General features: G+C 34.0%; 2 protein-coding genes and 1 long non-coding RNA gene across 3 annotated transcripts; 1 reads left to right on the top strand and 2 right to left on the bottom strand.

The window, feature by feature from the left end:
* The first annotated feature begins 5,157 nt into the window (after positions 1-5,157).
* On the top strand, positions 5,158-6,697 carry LOC133793696 (uncharacterized). Its single transcript, XR_009874923.1, has 3 exons — positions 5,158-5,298; positions 5,770-5,842; positions 6,441-6,697. It is a non-coding gene; the product is annotated as an uncharacterized LOC133793696 (long non-coding RNA).
* Positions 6,698-8,821: 2,124 nt separating this feature from the next.
* On the bottom strand, positions 8,822-15,782 carry LOC133796825 (uncharacterized). Its single transcript, XM_062234495.1, has 9 exons — positions 14,688-15,782; positions 13,779-13,908; positions 12,945-13,435; positions 12,575-12,655; positions 12,061-12,165; positions 11,367-11,480; positions 11,157-11,240; positions 9,988-10,059; positions 8,822-9,559 (listed from the first exon to the last, which is right to left on the bottom strand). Exons 1-9 carry the CDS (start codon positions 15,006-15,008, stop codon positions 9,290-9,292), a joined length of 1,668 nt encoding a protein of 555 aa, XP_062090479.1. The 5' UTR covers positions 15,009-15,782; the 3' UTR covers positions 8,822-9,289.
* Positions 15,783-18,034: 2,252 nt separating this feature from the next.
* Positions 18,035-21,597, bottom strand: LOC133796824 (uncharacterized). Its single transcript, XM_062234494.1, has 3 exons — positions 21,158-21,597; positions 19,951-20,115; positions 18,035-18,492 (listed from the first exon to the last, which is right to left on the bottom strand). Exons 1-3 carry the CDS (start codon positions 21,393-21,395, stop codon positions 18,428-18,430), a joined length of 468 nt encoding a protein of 155 aa, XP_062090478.1. The 5' UTR covers positions 21,396-21,597; the 3' UTR covers positions 18,035-18,427.
* Between the last annotated feature and the right edge of the window lie 2,039 nt (positions 21,598-23,636).

The following is a 23,636-nucleotide window of genomic DNA, read 5'->3' as shown; positions in this document are numbered from 1 at the left end:
TGATGGAAAAAAAATACATGTGATCTGGCGTTAAGCAGTTGTAAAAAGTGGTGAATTAGGATTTTTATTTATTATTATTATTATTTTATCAATGTTACTCCAAAATTAATTATAAGTTTCAAGATTCAATTTGGAATTTCCATTTTCTGTAATGTCGTCTTTCTTATTCTTCACTTCTTAACTATAAATAGAGACTATTTCTGAAGTATATTATTTTATTTTGGAATCTTTTAAGTATATTGTTGACAATACACAATATTTATAGTTAAAATTGAATACACATAGCATAATTTAAGTATGTATGTAGCAATACCTTATACCATAACACAAGATACAAACACTAAATGCTTGCCGATTTCCATATATAGTAAATGAAAAATCGTGAATTGGTATTTTTGTTTAATTGTCATATAAATTATAAATTGATTTTGTGGAAAAAATTGTTTCCTATTAACATCCCAAAATATATCCAATAATAATTGATATGACAAGCAAATAATTAGAGTGATATCTTAATTAATTAATAACTTTATTGTTGGTTTCGTATATGGCTACTTAATTGGCTTCATTCAAACATGTATATCAACCTAATCCCTTGTTACATGCATGCATGCATGCATTACACAATACACATACATAATATATATATATATACATACATATATGAGCATAGGTTAGAAAGTTAGATACCACCCAAACAACCAACGTGAAAGTGAAACGCTATTAGTTCAAATAACTTTATTATATTACGTGATGTGAAGGCGGCTTTATCTTTCGGGTTACTTAATTAATTTGCATAATTTAATATATCAATAAATAATTTATAGATTTCACTATCATGTACTTGGCCTTAGTAGCTGGTGGTGATGGTTCATTAAATGCATTAATTGGGGTGAAAACTAATATAGAATCTCCTCCTTTCTACTCCATGATAGACATATTTGAATTTATGGATTATATATTCATATTTGAGTTTCAAAACGATGCATAATTAAATAAAATAAAAAAAATACACATACATATGTAATGAGGGATTCATTTTTCTCTGGTCGTACGTGGGAGCATTTGCTCTTCCTCTCAACTTTTCTTAGTCATTTTTTTTTACTTCATAACATTATAACTAAACGATGATGTGTTATATATAAATATATTTGGAAAAAAATTGGGTATCGAGTATTTTTGGGATATGGATAAGTTACAGTGTATAATATAATTACAAGAGGTTTCTCATAAATTTTGAAAAAATTTCAAATAATTTAGGATACAAAAATCATGATTTAAATAGTATTTTGCACAAGCGTATAAATATTGGAACAATCACGCATATAAAAAGTTGTTTGAATCTTCATTTCAGTATCTTAAATTATTCAAAATTTATTAAAATTTTGTGGCATGTCTTTTATAACTATATTATAAATTATCAGGTAAAAGAAATTAAAATTACAGCTTATTTATATATCAAAAATACTAAAAAATACTTATAGATAGAAATTAAAAATAATCAGTAACCTGTATATATAAATATAAATATCGACATGTGTATTGTATAAAATTAATTGTGAGAACATTGGCTGATTGGCATTTAGTAAACGACAAGTAAAGGGATACAGTACTTGTTTGTAAAAACTTTAATTAATCCAAAGTTTGACTGTCTCTTTCATTTTACGTAACTAATCAAATATTGTAGAGAAGAGACTATTCCCATATATATTAATAATATGAGATCTCACAGCATCAAACAAGCTGGATTTTCTGACTTATTTCTTAACAGAGAGTCTTTGGTTTGTAATATATATTTGTATCCTAGGTACCCACATATGATTTTCTTAAATATGTATTAGTAGACTAGACTGGAGATCGACACAAATAACGATATTCAATTCCCAGTAATTATATTGATATGATAGCATTAGAAAAAGAAATAGAAGTCTTTTGCCATCATTTAAAAATATATTATACCATACCAAACATGGTGCTGACTTTACTAATATTGAGTGTGATAGGCTAGCTACCCTCCTCTAGCTACTTTTTTTTTTTTTATATATATATATATTTTTTAAATCTTCTCTTAGCCTTATAAAATTCCAATATATAAAACGTATTAATGGTACCATGGTTAGGCTTAGGACCATATCCACAATGTAAAACTAATATGAATGACGTATTTGAAAAAACCTTTTGAAACAAGAAAAATTAATACAGTTTAACGACATGTTTGGATAATTAATTTGTTTAATTCTTGGACAATTAACTATTAACTTCATATTTTCTTGTTTCTTGGCAACTACACAGTCAGATTTGGAAATATTCACTTTTTTTCATATACAAAACATAGAACTTTCAATTTTCAAAATTATAATTAATTTTTTTTACAATTTTTGGTATATATTTGGAATTATTTTATTTTTTTAATTAAAAAAAATATACTTAACACCCTAAAAATGATAAAAGGATAACTTTAAAATTCAAAGGCAAATTTTCCTCTGTTGATACTAAAATACTCGATCAACAAATGTAATAATAATAAAAATAAAAAAACTAACCAGGTTAGATATTGTTTAATATACGTAATCAAACATGATTTGCATGAATGGTTTTCCGGGTTAATATGAAGGGTATTTTTTTTAATCAAGTAATTTAAACCTTAAAAATATTGTGCATTGTAATTGTTTTTTCCTCCTAGGAACAACCAAATGGTGGAAAAGCCTTCCAATGTTGTATATTGTAACCATACAAAGAAATAAAATGAAAATAAATTAATGTCCTCTTAGCTAAAAAAGAAAGAAGATAAGGTAGAATAATGAGAAAATTAACTTGAAAGTACTTCCTTTATTACTAGTTATTAATGTTATAACTTGAATTGACTTGAGCTTTGAGATGAACAGCTGCCGTTTCACTTCTTTCAGAAGAAATTTGAATTAATCAAATTAATATCTACTTTTTTTTTGTCAATCGGTCAATACTTACCAAGTAACAATAGGATTTAAATTTTTTTCCTAATAACCAATAGTTAAGAAAGTCACCTATTAACTAAGAAAAATACTAATTTGGCCCCTGTGTTTTGTCCGAATACTCAATCGGCTCCTATGTTTTGTTAAATGACAAGTCAGATCATACGTTTTGTAAAACGAATCAAAATGATACCCTGAACTCAATTTTGGTCAAACAATTTTTAAATATGACCAAAATACCCTCGAATTTTATTAATTTATGAATTAAAAATATATTTTCAAATAAAAATAAATTTAATTTAATTTAAAATAAAACTAAAACTAAAACTTTTTTATGTAAAAAAGTAAAACAAAAATTAAATCCAACAATCTCGAATTAAAAAGGAAACCCTAACTTTCTTTTCCTTCTCTTTCTCTCTCCTGCCCGACGCTCTCTCTCCTTCTCTCTTTTATACCTCTCCTGTTGGGGTTTTATGCCCTAATTAAAACTCAAATTTTTTGTAATCTCATTTTATTATCAATAAAAGAATAGAAACCATTTTTTGACTTGGTCAATCACTTTGCTCACATGTTTTATTTTCATGATTATTTGTTTAATATAAACTTCTATTAAATCCCGATCATATAGCTAATCTTATTTATAGTGACGTAATCACAATGGAATATAACTATGATTATATGTTCAAAATAAGTTAGTCCTAAGATTAGTCAGTGCACCGGATTTACACTGACTTGCCAATCTACGATATGATCTACTTACACATTATAGTGTTATGTTCTTTCCAGAACATTAGCAAAGTAGATAAGATCGGATGTATTTGTTACATCGGACAGGACCGATATTGACAGTTGATAAGATAAGTAAATATACTATTATTATCTATTCTAGTCATATCATATAGTTGACCATAGGTCAATTCAATCTCAATTCTGAGTGGTTAGTATTCTAACTGATTGTATTATTTGAGTTCTTTGACTTGTTCGTTACCATCTTACCCTGCGGACTAGCCCATCTTGGGAACTCGGTAGTATAATTAAGTGGGAGTGTTAATCATAGATATGAACATCTATAGCTTCTGATGAAGAAGTGAAACGATGGTTTCCTTTTAGTTTGGTTCAAGGTGTTAAATGATAAAGATCTCATTTCAGTAATTAAATTAGTTTACTGAAATATCATTTACAAGGAACTAAGTGTTTTAAGGATAAAATACAATGAGGGGTAAAACGATATTTTAGTCTTGTCTCATTGTAGACCGTCTATAGAGGATTGAGTGACAATTATGGTTGTAACAATGGATAATTAATAGCGTATCTATATTTGTTATAGAGTGTTCTATGAATTCAAGAGTGTAATTCTGAGTCTATAGTGGAGTCACGAGGAATTAATAAGTTAGTAAATTTATTTGTTAGATTTATGATAACTTATTGGAGCTTGATTTCATAGGCCCATGGTCCCCATTGTACCTTGGATAAAATCATCTAGATAGTCTCAATTAATTGATTTAATTATCAATTAGAATTATCAAAGTTGACCATGTCAATTTTGGATAGTTTTACAGAGTTGTGTAATTTTGAGAAGAAAAGAGAAACTATGGCAGATTTATTGTAATGCCCCGGATTCCCTAATATGGTTTAATTGACGAATTAGTAGGCCGGGAGGGTCATAACTGTTTAATTATGCTATTTAAATGTATTTATGCATGTTTATGAGAATTATATTATTATATAATGTTAAATGCATGCATGTGGGTCCACATTTGTTTACAGGGGTGTTTTGGTAATTTGGCCCGTTAAGGGTATAACTGTATACTTGTTTGCATGTCAATGATATATTGTGGGACCACATTATAATGTGGATTTGTGTGAGTATTTCGGCATGAGACGATCTTTAAGCATGATTCATCGGTTTGGTCATAACGGGTTTGAGCTCGGGGCTCGGGGTGAGTCTCGGGGTGGTTTTTAGTGATTAGAGCGTTACCGGGGATTTAGGGTAACAGCATATGGATTATTGGCATTTGAGGATATTGAGATTAGCCGGAATCGGGAAGCGTTAATTATGATTAACGGGATAAGCTGAAAGTACCAATTTTTACCTTTGAAATGGTTTTAGAGGCTTTAAGTAACTCAAGGGTAATTTGGTCATTTAAGGGTGGATATATATGACATAGGAATGCTGTAGAAAAACAGAACAAAACAGGGGCAACCTTCTTCCTTCCTGTACACTATCTTCCCTTCATTCTTCCTTTGGTGTTTTTGAGTTCAAAGTGGAGTTTCAAGCTAGGAAATTCAAGGGTTGAGTTGGTGGACTAGATTCAGCCATAGAAGGAGGTTCAAAGCAAGTTTTAAGGTGAGTTTTGATCATTAAACTCAAGTTATGCTCTGTTTTCTCTTTTGGTTTTTAGTTCTTGAATTTGATGTGGGAAGTGAGAATCAAAGGGAGTTTTTGTGTTGTTTTGGTTGGGATTTGATGAGGGTTTGCTTAGAGTGTTATTTAGGGGTTTAATTATAGGTTTGGAGGAGGTTTAGAGATGATTTGAGGGATTGGTTTGAGAGGAAAGAACACAGGGGAAAAACTGGGTTCGTTTGAGGTCGGTTGCTGGTTTAGGCTGGGCGCCGCGGCGCAGCAGGGGAGCGCCGCGGCCCTTAAGGCCAATTTTTGCCAAAATTGTGGTTTTTAGCTTGGGGATTCAAACCTTAGGCCTCGGGGTTGGACCTAGTACCCGGTGGGGTAGTATTTGATGTCTCGGGGGCTGGGATTTGGTTTGGAAACCCTCAGTTATCATTTTATTAATGAATCCTATAATTTGGTTATGACCAGGTGACCGTCAAGGAATTTAAAGGTTGATCGTTCTCAGGGGTCGTTCATATAATAACTTTTACTTGAACCAGAGGTAAGAAAACAGTGTATGGATACAGTTGCACCCTGTATATGTATATGACATGCATGGTTTGTTATTAAAACATGTTGGTTGATATATGTGGACTTGGAATGCATATTAAATGCTAGTGAACGCTGATTATCTGTTTATGGCACTGACTAGTCAGGGACCGACTCTAAAGTCGATGATCACGTATTGAATAGCTCCATGGCATTAATGCGGGACCGACCCTAAGGTCAAAGAACTTATAAGCGCTTGCCTGGTCTAAGGCCAGATGTTTATAGTCAGGGTGTATGACCCCGATGACTGTTTGTCACGTGTCTAGGGGACGCTGTCCATAGTTACGACTCTAGAGTCGAGAGGAAGGTTATGTTGGTGATTAATCACCATGCACCTGTCCTGATCAAACTTATGAAAGAACCACTTATCAGTTAAGCCCTGGTGACCCTATAGTCACATGGCTAGAGGGAGCTGTGCTCATTATTGTGACTTTTGGCTATTGTCACCTATCTGTTATGGACTGATAGTCCTGAATTATTATTATAATCATTGTTGATATTTTATTATGTTTTCTTGCTGGGCCTTGGCTCAAGGGTGCTATGTGGTGCAGGTAAAGGGAAAGAGAAGTTTCACCAACCCTGAGTGGAGAGCTTGGGCGATTTTGTGTACATATTGGGCCGCCTGACCACCACGGTCAGAGAGTTCTCAGAGGGACTAGGGGTTTATCCTATTTTTTGCCGCTTAGGCCGGCGGGGTTTGTAAATTTGAAACAGTAGCAACCCTTTTGCATTACGAACAACTTGTAAATGTTTTTGAAAGGCTCATGAGCAGTTTATTTACTTAATGAAATGTATTCTTTCTTTTATTGGTTTTTCACCTTAACCTGATAATAAACCTTAGATCACGTTTTTAACCAAAGGACTCGGGTAGCGGGTCAAATTTCCGGTTCACTGTTCACCGTAACTGTTCTAGGGTAGTCAAGGCATTACATTTATTAATTAAGATAAATTGATATCTAAATTAATAAATAAATTTAAATCAAGGTTCAAATTATAAATAATTAATTTGATTAATGATTTAAATAATTATTTAATTAATTAAATCAATAGAAAATAATACAGACCTTGATTTTAAGTCCAATGGGCTTATAATCAAATGAGAAATTTCACGGGCCTATAGCCCATGATAATTTCGACCTAGAGCTTCAAAATTGCTATTATTTTATTTATTTTTTAATTAAATTAAATGGCCTAATTGAGTTTATAAAAGGAGTGCTTAGAGAGAAGTCAAAACATAAGTTTGATAAGTCACAAGTCAGATTTTCTGATAGTTTTAGATTCTCTCTAAACACAAGTCATTTTCTAAACCTCTTTGTTATTTTCTCTTATTCTCTCTATATCTATCTAATGTGTTGAGAATTGCCCACACTAGTCTAGGTGGTTCTAAGGATACATTGGAAGATTGTGAAGAAAATAGAAGATATGTTCAGTTTCTTGATAATACTCTGCGACAGAGAGGATACAAGAGTTAGAGAAACTGAAGGAAATACTCTTTAATTCTGCTGCGTATACTGTAAGTATTCTATTTTTTGTTTCTCTTGAATTCAATTTTAGAAACATGTTTTAGGCTATCTCGTATTAATTTGTTTAATATTAGATACATGAAAATAAATAAAGATCATGTTTAAGCTTTTTCCAACATCTCCTTCTTCTCCACTATCATCCATGGAAGCTCCGGCGTGCGAATTCCCCTGGCGATATGCGCTCCACCAGCCTCCTCCTCTCACCGTCGCAAGGCCACCTCGGAAGTTTGGAGGCTCGATTTGAGTCGTATGATGTGTGTGGCGACGAAACCAGCTCACTGGAATCCATGGACTCCAGGGCTATTTACTTCAATCAGACCACCTCAGCCCGTCGTGGGTTACACTGTCACCACCATTAGCTTCCTCATGGTCAGGGATTTAAAGCCAAGCAATTTCTGTGACCAACCCTCCTTCTGCCTGTGAACTCATCCCATATTCCCATTCACATTCTGTACCAACTCTCTAAATTGATTTTGTTGTATTTGATGTCACTACTCTAAATTGATTTTGTTGTATTTGATGTCACTAATATTTGTAAATATACTTGTAGGAAGATAAAATGGAGGAGGTTGCACAAGGAAGAGTTTGGACCGGTAAAGATGCAGTATCACGAGGTTTAGGTTATGCAATAGGAGGTCTCTCTCGGAATGTTGCAATAGCAAAACAGAAAGCCAATATACCACAAGACAGAAAGGTTTGAATATTAGTTTTCATCAATTAGACTATCATTTCTGTTGTTATCAGTATACACAAGATCAAGATATTGGAGATTTAGGGTTGTAGGAAGGGAAGAGAGGAGGAGTTAAGTTTAATTTTAATTTTAATTTTGTTTTAGTTTTAGTATTATTTTTTATATATATTTTAATTGTTTTATTTATTTTAAAATCACTTTAATTTATTTTTTATTATAAAATTCAATATTAATTAGATAATAAAAAACTTGAGGGCATTTTAGTCTTGTTGAAAAAATATTTGACCAAAATTGGACTCAAGAATACTATTTTGCAAAGTATTCTAGCAAAATATGAGAGCCAAATTGGTATTTTCCCTATTAACTATCATTTGTTTTCTTTTGTATTAAACAGCTATTTCTTGGGGAAATGATAGTTCCAATCCAAGCATAAAAGAACAAAACATAATCAACTTTCATGGTTAGTTCGCCTCCGGAGAAAGAAATCTGCTCAATCACAGCATTGTTTATCTACTACTTTATAGGTCATAAAGAATCAATACTACATTTCCTCCAAACAATTGGAGACAAAACCAACTCAAACTACTGTCACACTACAAAATATCAGGGCGTACCTCAATCTCATTCAACAGACCCACGTATTTCTTTAGCATAAAAATGCATACGCATGCAAATTAGATATACTAGATATATTTTACTTTAAACCAATACAATAGACTAAAGTCAGCTTACGAACAAGATATTTTATTAACATGGAAAATATGTACAAAATGATGCTAAGTTCCAAAATGATTTCCCAAGGTTTCCTTGGCCAAATGCATCACCAAGGAAGGATACAGAGACCCACATTACTGAGGAGCTTATTCTCCCCAGCAGCCACTGAAACTTGGATGTGGCTAAACTTGCAGCAAGCAGCGCAATTGAAAACTAGGCTCTTAAACTTGAAACGCCCTAATTTTTCAGGTACTGATACAAAGGTACCCAACAAATTTAATCTCAACAAAGTAAACCTTCCCCTCTCATGTCTGATAAGTGGTTACCAGGTTTTAATCGCTTAAGCTACCTATCAATCTTGATGCTGGCAATCACCAATTCTATTCATCCAGCAGAGATATTACCTCTTTCTAGGGATTGGCAACAGAAAAATTTGTCATCTTCGGTTCTTGCAAGTTCTTTGATAATTTGTTCAACATGACGTCCTTCGCCATTGCTTCTTGCTTTTCTTTTGAGGTAACTTGAATGGACTCCAGCTCTTCCTGCGTTTTGAGGTCTCACAAAAGAGGCCAGAAGCCAGTGCCTCCTGAAGCCATAGCTCAAATGCTTCTTCGTTTTCATCCATCATTTCAGCATCCAAATCCCACGGGTATCTACTTGAGTTCGATCTTTGTGTTTTCTCCAATCCAACCATGTTTACATGGAAACTTGGTCGATGGGTGTTGGGTCTACATGCCATTCCCTGAGTGGGCACAAATCAAATTTGTAAAATATAAATCTATTTTTCTTTTTACTGTCTGAGTGATGCTACACGCACCAGCACTAATAGAATTCATACAGTTTATCCGGGCAAAAATTTCACCCTAATCTCTAAGAAAAACAAACTAAATACAAGTCAAGGGAATGCGGCCGTTCACATACTAACAGAATCCAAGCAAGGTACTATGGCCAAACAATTTTTTTGTTTCAGTATTTTTCAAAATGGGGCTTAGATTAACATCGCATTTGCTTAGCTATCTTTAAAAAGTAGGCACAAGAAACGGACAGAGTAAAGCAACTGGCACCCCTTAATGACATAGAACAAGTTCGAAATAAACAGAGCAGAGCAGATAACACCCCAAAAAGATATAGACCAAGCTTATAATACACACAAGAATTTAAACCACCGACCTGACAAATGGCCCATTCTGAAACATCAAAGATTTTGCTCTCAGCACAAACAAAGGCACGAGGTATCTCAACCTAAAAGAGAAATAAAAAACACTCGTTAATAAAAAGTTCAGCATTATCTATTGATTGTATAAAAGAGCAATTATTTGATAATGAAAAATTATATAATGTAACAGCATATTTCCACTTCGCCAGATGCAAACAGTCAGAACCCAGAAATATAAAAATAAATAAATGAATCCCAAGGCAAACGTCTCATTAAACTGAATATTGTTTTAAAAAAACTTGTTTAGGAACCAAGGTGTGTTTCTCAAGTGAGGCATAGCAAGCCTCAGTCAAGCAAGAAAAATTACAAATATAAAAATTCATCACTAAATACCAAATATAACAAAGTTCATAACTGATGCAATGAGAAAAAACACAGTTTTTTCCCCCTCTTTCAAACAATTAAGTCCTAAAATCCATGAAGTTTAGCAGCTTTATCTGAATAATGTAATAGAGTGAAGAGTAGAGACTTCCTGTTGCCTACAGATCTACTAGGGTTTTACGGCACCCAAGAGAGGTAGCTCAAACAATCAGGCTCGTGGTTAGCTCCCACAAGATCCGAGGTTTGTGTCCCTTCTGGGCACTTAAATACAACTGTTATAGTTTACTGCTCTCCAAATATTATAAGGTTAGACAAGGAACCTCAGTTTCAAACTTGGGCCCACAGTGCAAGTTGGGAGAATTTCGAGCAGACTTCCTGCTGCCTATAGATCTCCCAGGGTTTTAAAAGTTCACCTTTGTAAGAAAATTGATCTTTTTAAATTACTTCAGCCAAAATTTAACCCCAATAAGATATTTAAGAATTCCCAAAAACTGGTAAAGAAAAAAAATGGGTCCAAAAATTAGGTCTCCACGTCGAAAGTCTAAACCTAACAAAAAACAGATTTCAGTTTTTTTCTTTCTTGTTCTGGCACCTTGAGGTGTAAGCATCAATTTTTCATACGCACTGAAATTATTGGTTCAAAACTGCACTCCCCTCCCTCTATGAAGAAAGGCAAGTCTCATTTGTTATTAACAGTGGCACATGAGGTCATGAAATACATTCACAGTACTATACCTATGAGAACTTGAAGAATTACAAAGCAAAAAAACAAGAAAGAAAGAAAAAACTTAGGTAATATTACCTTCTGAGGCCTATCAAAGACCAGAGAGCCTTTGTATTCCACCCATCCATCTCCATCCTTTGCTTGGTGGTATTGACAGCAATCCTGATATCAGAAAAACTCCAATAATCACACATTCATAAAGAGTGCAAAGACTGTGTGCGTGTGTGTGTGAGAGAGAGAGAGAGACGTAGGTAGAAAGAAAAGTGTATGACAGGACTAGTATCTAACCTGGCACCATCTAGCCTTCGCCTTACTCCTATTGGTGCATACCCATATATGAGAATGTCCACACTTAGTACACTGTATACGTCTTGACTCCTCGGAGCAATAATCTGGACCGTCCTGCTTATAGTAGAAGTAAGGTAAGACAATTAAATTGGGCTCAATCCACATTTAATTAATGTTCAATTTATCTTGAGTCTGTACATAGATTTGCATTTGGTATATCTTCACCAAGAAAATACATAATTTTGGGCAGATTTTTTACAGCAATTGTAACTTTTACCACCATCTATTTCTTATTCCATTGCTTCTCCAAAAAGAGAAATAACAAAATTATTAATACAATAAAATTTACAAAATATCTCCATCCGACAAAATAATAGACCAAAGAATCATTCATCAACCCTTCCTGCTAGAAATCCACCAATATAGCCTAGTGCATTTTGTCACACAACCTATATAGGTATACATCATGAACACCCATAGTAATAAGTTCCCCAAAGCTTGTAACCACATTGACAGTATAGTTATAAGTAGAGCAATAAATGAGACAATTTACATTTGGCATTTTTTATGCACTCATTCTATCAAAGTGAAAACACACTAGGTTCATGGGAGGTTGCAAAGGAAGCCACATTAGTGTGTGCATAATTTAGTGTGCCATTAGCATCACTCTTACAAGTATTATAATGTGTCTCACCTGACTTGAAGTACCATGTGAGTTCTGGCAGACACTCCAAGTCCTGGATTCTTCCTTTCTTAACTGCTCATCATAGTCTCTTTTCTTCGTGAAATCAGAAAGAACCTATAATGCATATTGTTAGTGTTTTTGTTATCTCCAACATAATTAACTTACTGATTCAAAGCTTTTGTCTGTAGGTACTATTTACTAATAGCCCGGTTGTTTAATTGGTCAATAATTTATGTCACAAAAGCTTTGAACATTGTGCTTATTTTATTATGTTAATTATTTTTAATTCCCCTCTCATAGTAATTTTATCTCACATGCAAGTCAATTCAAGCTGTTAGGAAAGCAGTAGGCTTTCTACAACCCTTATTAGCCTTAACTTTTATGCCAATTACTCACCTAAAATATATCATATAGCATATTCCGTAGAAAAGCCAAGAACCATGACCCATGAAGTTATTATTCCCATATCAGACAAATTAAAAGTTACGACAAAAATAAAAGCACATTGAACAGCACTTTTTACCTCATATGCACACTGGAGCTTTTTAAATGATTCACTAGCCAGTGGACTTCCCATATTTTTATCCGGATGCACAAGCATGGCCTACAAATAAATGAATATAAATGAGGAAAATTAAAGGGGAAATTAGTAGTCATAAGGACATATAGAGAACATTCTGAAAAAAATGACAAAATATTATTCAGTATATAGAGTAACTTGATGGTTCTCGTATAACTTCAATGGAGTGAAACAGAGCCTGCTATGTAGTAAATACCCTTGCTACTTCTCTCAATACATTAAAAAATAATTCTAAATATTATAAATTTAAAGAGAGAGAGAGAATGAAAAAATGATAAGGGGAAGGCAAAGGGAAAAGGGATGAAACAGATACCTTCTTCCGGTATTCTTTTTTCAGCACTAATGCATCAATTCTTTTGTGGCGTGGAAATCCTAGCGCCTCGTAGTGGTCAATACTACTTAAAATTCTTTTCATCTCATCGACTGAACAGGTTTGCTCCTTGACTACCTTGATAACAGGAGTTTCTTTCAGGTTATCAATAACAGATGTAGATGCAGGTTTACTGGTTGATTTACAAGAATGCAGCTTCTCAGATTCTTCTTCTGTTGGAGCAGAGTATTCACTCTCCCCAGAGAAATCATCTTCAATTATGGTTTCCGATTGCTTCTGCTCTTCGGACTGTGTAGTTTCTCTCAAATTATCACACCATTGGAGCATCAAATTCAATGCATCGTTTGATAAAATTGAAAGATTTATTGAGAGGAAAACACCAAGCCATCCCACACGAATTTTGACACAATATAGAGCATATAGAGTTGCCATTAAGACAACCAACCGGGCATGATTTAGGGAGAACAAATAACCTACATTCATATGACGGAATATTAAGGTTAAAATCTATCCAAAGACATCTCAGAAGAAAACTATGGTTAGCTTTTGTAAATTCCACATGACAGATACTTATGGGTATTTTGATTTTGTCAAGATACATGACAGAGCTCCACAAGCAAGCATTAAAAAGGATTTTCAGTTCTTTCTTCTATTTTCTCTAAAACATAACTTCTTGATAGTCAAATAGTATACCACTTATGTTTTATGCAGCAAGAATGGGTACAGGGAAATAGATGATAATGATAAAAGAATTATGCGTGTTGACAAAAGTTCACAAAAAAAAAAATAATAGCAAAATAAAAAACTCAGACATACCTCCAACTATAAATAGTGTCCCTGTTATCCAAAAGTTAGCATACATCCACAAAATTAGAATAGCAAAGAGTCCTACAATAAAAAGTCCTGGAGTGTAGCCCAAATACTGCACAGCACCTCCGGCAGCTCCCTGAAATGTTGTTCAAACTGTAAGTCACAGTTCGCATGTCTCATACTATAAATATCCAATTTTTTTCCACGATGAAGATTATTTCTTTAACCGTCTTGGAATAAAATTTAGATTAAATAGACAGATATCAGATGTTCACTGGAGCCAACTACATTGTTTCTTCTGATCCATGATGTTTTTCATGAATCAGAACCATGAACTACACTCTACTAAATTAACTTCCCCCGAAATAGATGGAAGAATTTTAAATCAGAGAGAGAAATATTTTCTAGAAATATTAAAAAATCCTTTTAAAAAATAAAAAATAAAAATAAATGCGAGTCCCTAATAATGTGGGTCTTCATGCTAACCAAGATACACATCCTGTTAGTAATTGGTTTCTGTTGGGGCCCAAGTCTATTTTAGAGGACCAACATAGATCAAAATCCATAGATGGATCCGTATTAACTTTCACCACAGCCAGCTATGAAGCGATAAAGAGTCATAATTGTCTATATTATGTCTCACTATAACTTAATAGCTACATCTATAATAAATGTCCAACAACTTAGAGCAACCAAGTAAAACTAGATGCGCTGGGAACCTGTATCAAGAATATTCCTAGATTACATTAGGAAAATGCAATATATAGCATATCTAAACTCACCCAGAAAAGCTTAAATGGTATATAAGGCAACAAAAAGATCACTAATTAGACTTACATATAAGACAAATCAAGGATGAAACAAAAGCAGACCCAGGGAAGAAAATCGAAATCAAATAACAAGAATGAAGCTCACCATACTAAGAAGAACATAAACCAAGCAAGACATGGAAGTCAAACTGAGAAAGCAACTCCACATGATGAGTAGTAATGCCGCAGAACCTAATCCCACAAACGAATGAAATCCCCTTATAACGCAGTTCTTCCAGTAAAGCAACAAAAAACATATAAACCTCCCAAGCCTCGCAAATCCACTGCAAACCATCGGCCAATGCCTCTCCATGAAAATCCCAACTTTATCTCGGCCATGGCTGGCCCAAGTCCGAGCACGAGAGTAGATATGCTTCTGTGACTGCAGCCATTTCCAACCTTGCTTAAACAACCATACATCCTCCATTTTCGCCCAACTACCCACTTCCCCCAAAAAAAGGGTCGCTAAATATTAAGTTTTAGAAGCCAGCCACTGCTATCGATCAACATCGACTCGAAGTCCATAAAATTCTAAACTATCTGAAGTAAAATCAACAATGCAGGCCATAGAAGAAACCCTGATCTATCAAAAAAAAAACGAAGCTCTAGTTCACGGGTTTCAGAGAGGAGAAAAAAGTAGCAAAAATGGAGATCTAGTTAGACCGATCACGTTCATAGTTTCAACTCAAACTTGCTTCACATGCAAGCCTTCAGAAAAAGCAACAATGAAAAAAAAAAGGCCCAAAAAGATAATAAAGAAAATTAATTATTTTATTTAAAAAAAAAAGAATTATCACAAAATCCTCTTTTGAACCCAAAACATACTCGATTCGAAATTAGTTAGAGTCGAGAGAGAGTGTCTTGAACTCAAAGCTTGAGAAGAAAAAAGAAAAAGGAGAAGGAAAAAAAACCAAGAGGTGAAGCTGGGAAACCCTAATGGGAGAGAGTGGAAATGCCGACAGGTGGGCTCGGTTGGGGGTTGCTGAAGAAGTCAAAACAGGGACGACAAAGACGAAAGCTTTAATGGATTCGGATATAGCTCAAGTGAAGACCAGGAAAATTTTGGACCTGTTTGGAGGAAAGGAAAAGAAAAAAGAAACCCTAACAAGGACCAAAACTGTTCAGAAAGAGAAGAATGAATTGCTCGTGAAAAAAATAGAATAAAAGGAATTCTGTGAAATTTTGAAAAAGTTGCATCAAACACAAGGGAAAAAAAAAGTGAGAAGAGAGAGAGAGTAGTACATTGCTTGGTGGATGAGATTGGTGCTGTGCTGGAGCCTAATTATTTTAACTGGGTCCTACATTTTCTAGTGTGTTTTTTTTTTCTTTTATTTTTTTTATTATCATTATTTGAACTTTTTGTTCTTTCATTGATGAGTCCTATTTTTGTTAGTTGGCTTTTTTTTTCTTGTATCATTATACTTGAGGAATTGAAATAGTAGATTTCAGCACTTATTTTAAGTAGGTTGTAATTTAATAGCACAATGTTGTAAATAACAATTAATAAAAGTGGGTAGGGAGAGACTTGTTTGGATATATAAAAACTTTAGGCGAATAAATAAGTGGTAGAATTTATTTGTAACAAGCTTTTTCTTAATAATACTTTTATCCACTCCATTGTTATATAGAATTTTAGTATTTCATTTCAAATAAATAAATAACAAGTGGATTTATGAAACATTGAGTATTTGAATATTATAATAAGCCATTTTAGGTTTTGGTTTTCGCAAATAAAAACATTTAGAACTTATTTTATAAATATTAATAACTAGTCGGTCGTTTATTTATTTTTTCTGACAAAAAAATATATAAAATAAGTTGTAACACCACATTAACCCTATTTTGAATTAAAAAATCATTTTTTATTAGAATTATATTAAATTATATAGTTATAAATGATCATTAGTACGTGGTACAGATATTGGATCTTGACTCCATATACCTGAAAATTTACAATAATGTAAGCATTAGTTTAGCTAATAGATTAAATGAAGTCATGCGACATTTACTATTATGGCATGACATACTTAGCAATGATGAATGTTTTGTAATATTTAGAAATTTCGACATAATGGGATTGACATTTAAAGTTTGAAAATATATTTTATATTAGTGTCAAAAATATATTACGACAGATTACGCTATCAAAGTTATATTTGATATTGACCCTATATTTTATGATATATCGACTGATTTCAAATACATATTTGACTATTTTTTAGTTGACTAAAACAAGTAAATTTAAGGTACCAAAAATGTCGTGGCTGACATGAATTTATCCAGAAAATTGTCAAACTTATATAAAATTCCAAAACTATCGTCTTTGTTTAAGCTAAATTTGATGTTTGCGATCGTGTTTTGGATATTATACAAAAATAGGATAGATAGTATTAGCCCTATTTTTGAAATGGTTGCAAAATTATCTGTGGGACTTTCTCTTCTTCTTCTTCATATTTCTTCCTCTTTTTTTTAAGTAACAAAACCATTATGTTGTACTACTTGTTCTTACAAAAAGTAAATAATTTCGACACCTGTAGCAGCAAAAATTGACTGCAACCCGTTTTATTTTGTATGCAAATAGGATAAATATACTTTGTCAAAAAAAAAAAGGATAAATATACAAATATTTTTATTTTTGTTAATAATATGAATTCTGACAGTAATTTCAAAGGTATAGAATATGGACTAGTGTTTGCAGTGGAATAAAAACAACACTAATTTAATAATCAATAGTTGACCGAATATTATGCATTATTAACCTAGAATTAACATGTATGCCCAACGAGTCACTCTTCTTCTCATCAACTCAAAATATTATATTTATATATACTATGTAAGATCACAGAAGAATTGGATTAGCTTTTGGATAACATTCGTTATTGAGATAGGAATTTACATCCCATGCATGTGGTTCACAGCACAATGGCCCAAATTGTCCCTGAGTGGCTAAATGTATTTAAAAATATATATTTATACATTTTTATTCTTCTATGTTTTTTTAATATTTGAATGTATTACCTTTCTTTTGAAAAAAATATTCCAAAGCGGATTAAAAAATATTTTGACTAAATTTAAATTTAATCAGATTACAAAATAAAGAGATTCTTTTAGAATTTTATTTAACAAGAGTCCAAAGTGTTAATACGGTAATAGGTAAATTTTACCAAAAGTGTGTATATAAACCCCAAAAAGAAATAAAAAGTCGTTATTTGTTAAATGCAACGCATAGACGAAAATGTTATTCTGTATCCAAGCCAAGCTTCTCTCCCAAAAGGTCTTATTCTTAAAGCAAACAAACCACCAAACTTATTTACTTTACTTTAATTAAATGAAACCATTTTAGTTTTACAAGTCATGATGTGCGGGAATTTTGAATTTATTACAAATAATGTTTGATTATATGTGACAATTTTTTTCCCTGTTTTTTTAGCTAGAACAAAGTATAAAGTAATATCAACTTAAAAAATTGAAATCTTTTAAAGAATGACAAACATTCTAGAAAACAAGTCTTACATATTTACAATGGCACAAACTATAACTGAATATACTAAACAATCAAATCATTCTCAAAACAAAAACTGTTTGACAATGAACTCGAGATGCTAAGCAAACTAATCAAATTTCTTAATTTCATTCACATTTTCGCTCTCATAGGATTTTTCTCATTTCAACAAGAATGAAGATTCCACTGTTTCAAACTTAGTCCAAACTTGTACCTCATCTTTTGCAGGCTCAAACATGTGTGTGGCGCGCCACATTCGATGGTTTCTGTATAGCTCTTCTTAGAGATAGTGAGCTCTTGATGGTTCCCTCTGTAACACCTTCCACTAAAACAAGTTTGTAATTCTATTTTATAGCTGGATCTTCTTTTCCATAACTCTGGTGTTCAGAACATTCTGGGGCCGCCTTATCTGCAAAAATTATCACCAGTCTCTTACTACATACAAGTTTATGAAGCCACAAACACTGCAAACTATGTATATATATTTAGAAGAAAAATTAAAATTAGTTCATATATATTTAAAGTTACTCGAGCCACTAAATCTTTTGTTTCAAGCCATTAAATATTGTACGCACACCCATGTCACACGAGGATAAGAGGCCGTCATCAGACTATGCTGTTGTTGTTCTCCCAAAACCAATGAGACAGAGAGTAGCTTCAAAGCCAGAATTATTGTGGTTTTAGACAAGATAGATTTATGATTATTCATCATCATATAATATTTGTACGTAAACAAAAGCCTTAGAATCCATTAATGAGTCATCAAACAATGTTCTTCTACAAGTCTATAGTAAGACGAGAACAGGCATCACACAAGGCTATACATGCACACTATGAATGATGGAGCTAGGAGAGACTTGTGGCCATGCCTCAGCTAACTTTTTTTCTTATGTGTTTGTACAATGTCTTTTTGAAAAAAAAATTATAATAAATATATGTATAAATTTATATTGCCCCCTCTAAAATTAAAAAAAAAAATATACATATATATATATGTAATTAGGGGAATTCTGGACTTCATTTTAAGCCCTATCGGTAGGGCTCTCAGTGTTCTCAACCCGTTAACAGTTTTCGACGCAATTTTTTTTTATGACCGTGTATATTGTAGCTATTTAGAACATCCTGCAGATTTTCAGAAAATTCCGAATAGTTTGCAGTACCGAAAACTAGGTTCAAATATGTTGTTGCACGCGTGACTAACAACATGTTTGAACCTAGTTTTCGGTACTGCAAACTATTCGGAATTTTCTGAAAATCTGCAGGATGTTCTAAATAGCTACAATATACACGGTCATAAAAAAAAGTCGTGCCGAAAACTATTCATGGGTCGAGAAACACTGAGAGCCCTTACGGTAGGGCTTAAAGTGAAGCCACTGTAGAAAAATTATCCTATGTATTTATATTAGTATAATCTTCATTAATAAAAAATTTTGGTCCCCTCAATAACTCGATCGTGGCTATGTCAAACGTGAGTCATTAAAGTGTTTCACGATATCACTGTTGTGTTGGAACAGAAAACATAAGAAGAAGAAAAAAAGATGAGAGAAGTCTTAACACGGTTTATTCTTTGTAAAAGGAGGCAAACTATTTAATGCCAGTTAGTCCACTGCACTAAATGCAAGAATGGGACTAATGTCTGCCATAATCTGTAAGAATCTAGATTTTTTTTTTCATTTAAAAAAAATGATAGTATTAACAACTGCTATGACGATTTCTCATAGAAAGAAAACAAAGAGCTAGGAAGTTGATAACTTCTAAAAGATCCATTTCAGCAAATACCATTCACCATGATAGATTAAAGGTGCACAAGAAACATCCAAAGAAGTTATATAAACAGCCAGAATTTCAGTTTGAGGAGAAAATTAACCGTGTAATGTGTGCACAGACAGCATCCGGTCCATGTTATCAACTCTTCTTTGAATGGACTTGAGAACTATATTCATTGACGAAACTCTCTTTCTAACAGTAGATATCTTGGCAGCATACTGCATTATAAATGGCAGTGGAGCATCTTCTAATAGTTTATCAAGTTCTGCAAAAAATTTACAATTTAAGTTTTTTATCTTCCATGGAACTAACAGAACATATACAAAGGAAATACAAGTACACAACACAAAGTTGAGGTATCTATGGCTACAGCAGAAACGATTTATCCTTGCAAAGATTTTCAGATAAAAGTTTACCAATGATTGGTCAGAGGACCAGGTGGCCCTACCAAAAGCAGGCCAAAGTGACGAGTCAGAAGTCATGGTAACAAACGGTACTCATGTCCAACAAATTTAACCAATAGTGTATGTGAACACTTTAGGGTGTGTTTAGTAGGAGGGAAAAGTGGAAAGAACAAGAGGGTATGGAAATTACTGAAAGACAGACTCGTGGTAAGGTTGTTGTTTGGGAGAAAAGGATTGTTTGAGAGAAGAGATTAAATAATGGATTTCAAATACTCAATTTTCAATTTTTATTTCTTAACTTTGAATGAATTTTAGGATGAAATTGCCCACCCAAGAGATAGAGCATAATTCTACTAGCAAAATCTCCTCATTCTTTCCATTTCATCCTCCTATCAAACAAGAAAAGTTTTTTGGCATTTCTCTCCAAACTGTCGTACCAAACACAACAGAAGATTGAGTCATTCATCTCCTTTCTCCTTTGATTGATAATTTCTATATTTTCTCCCTCCTACTAAGTACTAACGTAGCATTAAATTTCTTATGAGAGGAAACTAAATATATACATATAAATATATATATATATATTTATGTTTGACACATATTTGAGATAAGAATATGAAAATGCAACTCGGACTAACAGTTACAAACAAAGATTAGAGGAGTTTTTGGACACTATAAACAGTACTTGTGAACCCAACAACATGGTCAAGCATAGAATAGCTAAGTAGAGCTTCTAATTCCAGTGGCCAAAAGTAATTTCTACAGGAAACAAATCCTTTCGCACCATTCATAAGTTCAAAAGAGTAAAGTTATTATAGCATTGGGAAGTCACTAAATTTTTTATTCAATTGAACCTGATTCCATGGACTTTCAAAGACGAATTCCATAAGAACAAGAAAGTACCTCCGGTGAGACGATCTATGGCAGAAGAGAGGTGGTGCTGGCTCGTGAGAGTGTCTTGGGCTTTGGAATCGAAATCGGAGATGGTGGTGGAAAGAATGGAAGAGAGGCCTCTGGCCAAAGCTTCGTGGGTTGGGGGAGATTGTACATTTCCATTGGAATCGTGGTGACTGACAGAACCCTCACCGAATTCGGATTCTGTGACCGTGGAAAGGCAGTTGTTGTTCTCTGAAGTCTCCATGGAAACCAGTGGAGGAAGCTCTGAACAAAAAGGTCTAACGGAGATTGAGAGGAGATCATCTAGTTAGGACTATTGTCAAAAGGGCCACTTGGAAAGGCCAGGCCCGGTCCAACTCCAGTCCTCAAACAGTATTTTTTTTAGAAAATTACATCATATTTTATCTTAAACTTTCAAAAATATAATAAGTTAAGTTTTTTTATGGCACCCTAATTCTAAGGCATTTGATGATAGAGATTTGGTGGCTGGCTCCATTTCTGATCCTTGCATTGGGGATAATAATCTAGGCTCTCCAACTTTTCCAAATTTATCCAATCATTTAAGTAGACCCATTATTCCTGACCTTGAGTCAAGGGGTGGGGATTTTAGCACTCCTTGTGCATTAAATAAGGATAAATCTGGTAAGAATGCCTCTCATTTTAAGATGGACGATGGGATTGGTTTGGACTCCTCTAGTGGGCCAGTTGTTGACTTGGGCCTTGAACCAAATTGTGTTACTAAGATTGATGATCATATGCACGTGAGTCACTTAGTTGATCACGTGTCTTCGTCTTCTAATGGTGCTATATTGCATGGTTCTTTCCCTCATGCAGACTCAATGGAATCTGAACGTGCCAAGTCCATAGCCAAACGTTCAAAGGATTCTGCAAAGACTAAGTTGGATCGAGGAAAACCTTTATTCCTTAATTCCTTAGCTGTATCTACTAAGAGTCCTAAGAAGGTTGGTAAAAAATCGGGGTTGGAGATCTCTGAATCTCGACGGTCCGACGTGGTGGATAGGAGTGTTGGTGGTGATGGGCATCTTTCTTCTCCGTCTTTACCGGTGGTGGTTGGACGGGAAGAGCTTAATTTGACTGTTGCGGTGGTTCCTGGAACTCAGGACCACCGAGCGTTATGAATTCCTTAGTGTGGAACGTTCGGGGTATCGGGAACGACCGAACGTTTCATATTTTACGGTCCCATGTGGTTGAGTTTCGTCCGGATATTGTTTTTCTGTCGGAAACGTTGTGTACTCACTCGTTTTTGGAGATCGTTCGTGTTAAGCTCGGGTTCGTTGGTAAGTTAGTGGTGGATAAAGTGGGTCGTAGTGGTGGTCTATGTTTATTTTGGGTAGCAGGTGTTGATGTTGATTTACTTGAATTCTCTCGTTTCCATATTGATGTATTGATTTCCTCTCATGATGGCTTGAAATGGAGGTTCACGGGTATCTATGGTCAACCCGATCAATCTCTTCGTAAGAACTTTTGGAAGTTTTTTGGGCGGTTGGCGGATGGGTATAGTTGGCCTTGGTTGTGTGGTGGTGATCTTAATGAAATTCTCTTCCCTTATGAGAAAGAAGGAGGGCTTGCCAGACCTCAGCACTTCATGGATAACTTTCGGAATGCCCTTGCAAAAACAAATCTTGTCGATTTGGGGTATGTTGGTTCTCCCTTCACTTGGTTTAAACGTAATGGGGACCAAGGGTTGATTCGGGAACGTCTAGACCGGATGCTCTGTAACCAGCGTTGGCTTGACTTATTCCCAAGTTCGAAGGTGACTCATTTGGCCTTTTGGGGTTCAGATCATAGGCCCTTGCTCACCTCCTTTCATCCTGATAGTTTGCATAGTGATAATCTTTGTTTGAAGCGACGCTTCTTTTTTGAGATGGCTTGGGCCAAAGAAGAGGGTTGTGGTGAAATTATTTCCCAAGAGTGGGGCTCCTCAGAGGCCTTCGATATGTCCGATATCGCTGGCCGTTTGAATAAGGTGGCTGAGAAGTTATCCTCCTGGAATCATAATGTCTTTAAGCGTACTAAGAAGGCCATAAAAAATAAGAAAATGATGCTTTCTTCTTTGGAGAACTTTAATAATGAGACCTCTTGGAAAAAATATCAAATTGTAGAGAAGGAGTTGGATACTTTGGTTTATAAAGATGAAAAATATTGGGCGTCCCGTGCTAAAACTTCTTGGCTAAAAGTGGGGGATAAAAATACCTCCTACTTTCATAAAGCTGCGTCGAGTCGGAAGAAGAAAAATGCTATTCCAGGTATATTATGTCATTCAGGTCTTTGGATTATGGATCCTCCTACTGTTGAAGGTCAGTTCATTGATTATTTTACTTCGTTGTTCACTTCGGACTCCCCTACGACGGACTGTATGAATCGTGTTCTTGATCTGGTTCCGAATAAGGTATCGCCTCTCATGAATGCTCAACTTATGCGTCCTTTTTCTAATGATGATGTGAAGCATGCTCTTTTTCAGATG

Source organism: Humulus lupulus, chromosome 8 (assembly GCF_963169125.1).
Source record: "Humulus lupulus chromosome 8, drHumLupu1.1, whole genome shotgun sequence".
Lineage (NCBI taxonomy): Eukaryota > Viridiplantae > Streptophyta > Magnoliopsida > Rosales > Cannabaceae > Humulus > Humulus lupulus.
This window is presented reverse-complemented; position numbering and strand designations above follow the sequence as displayed.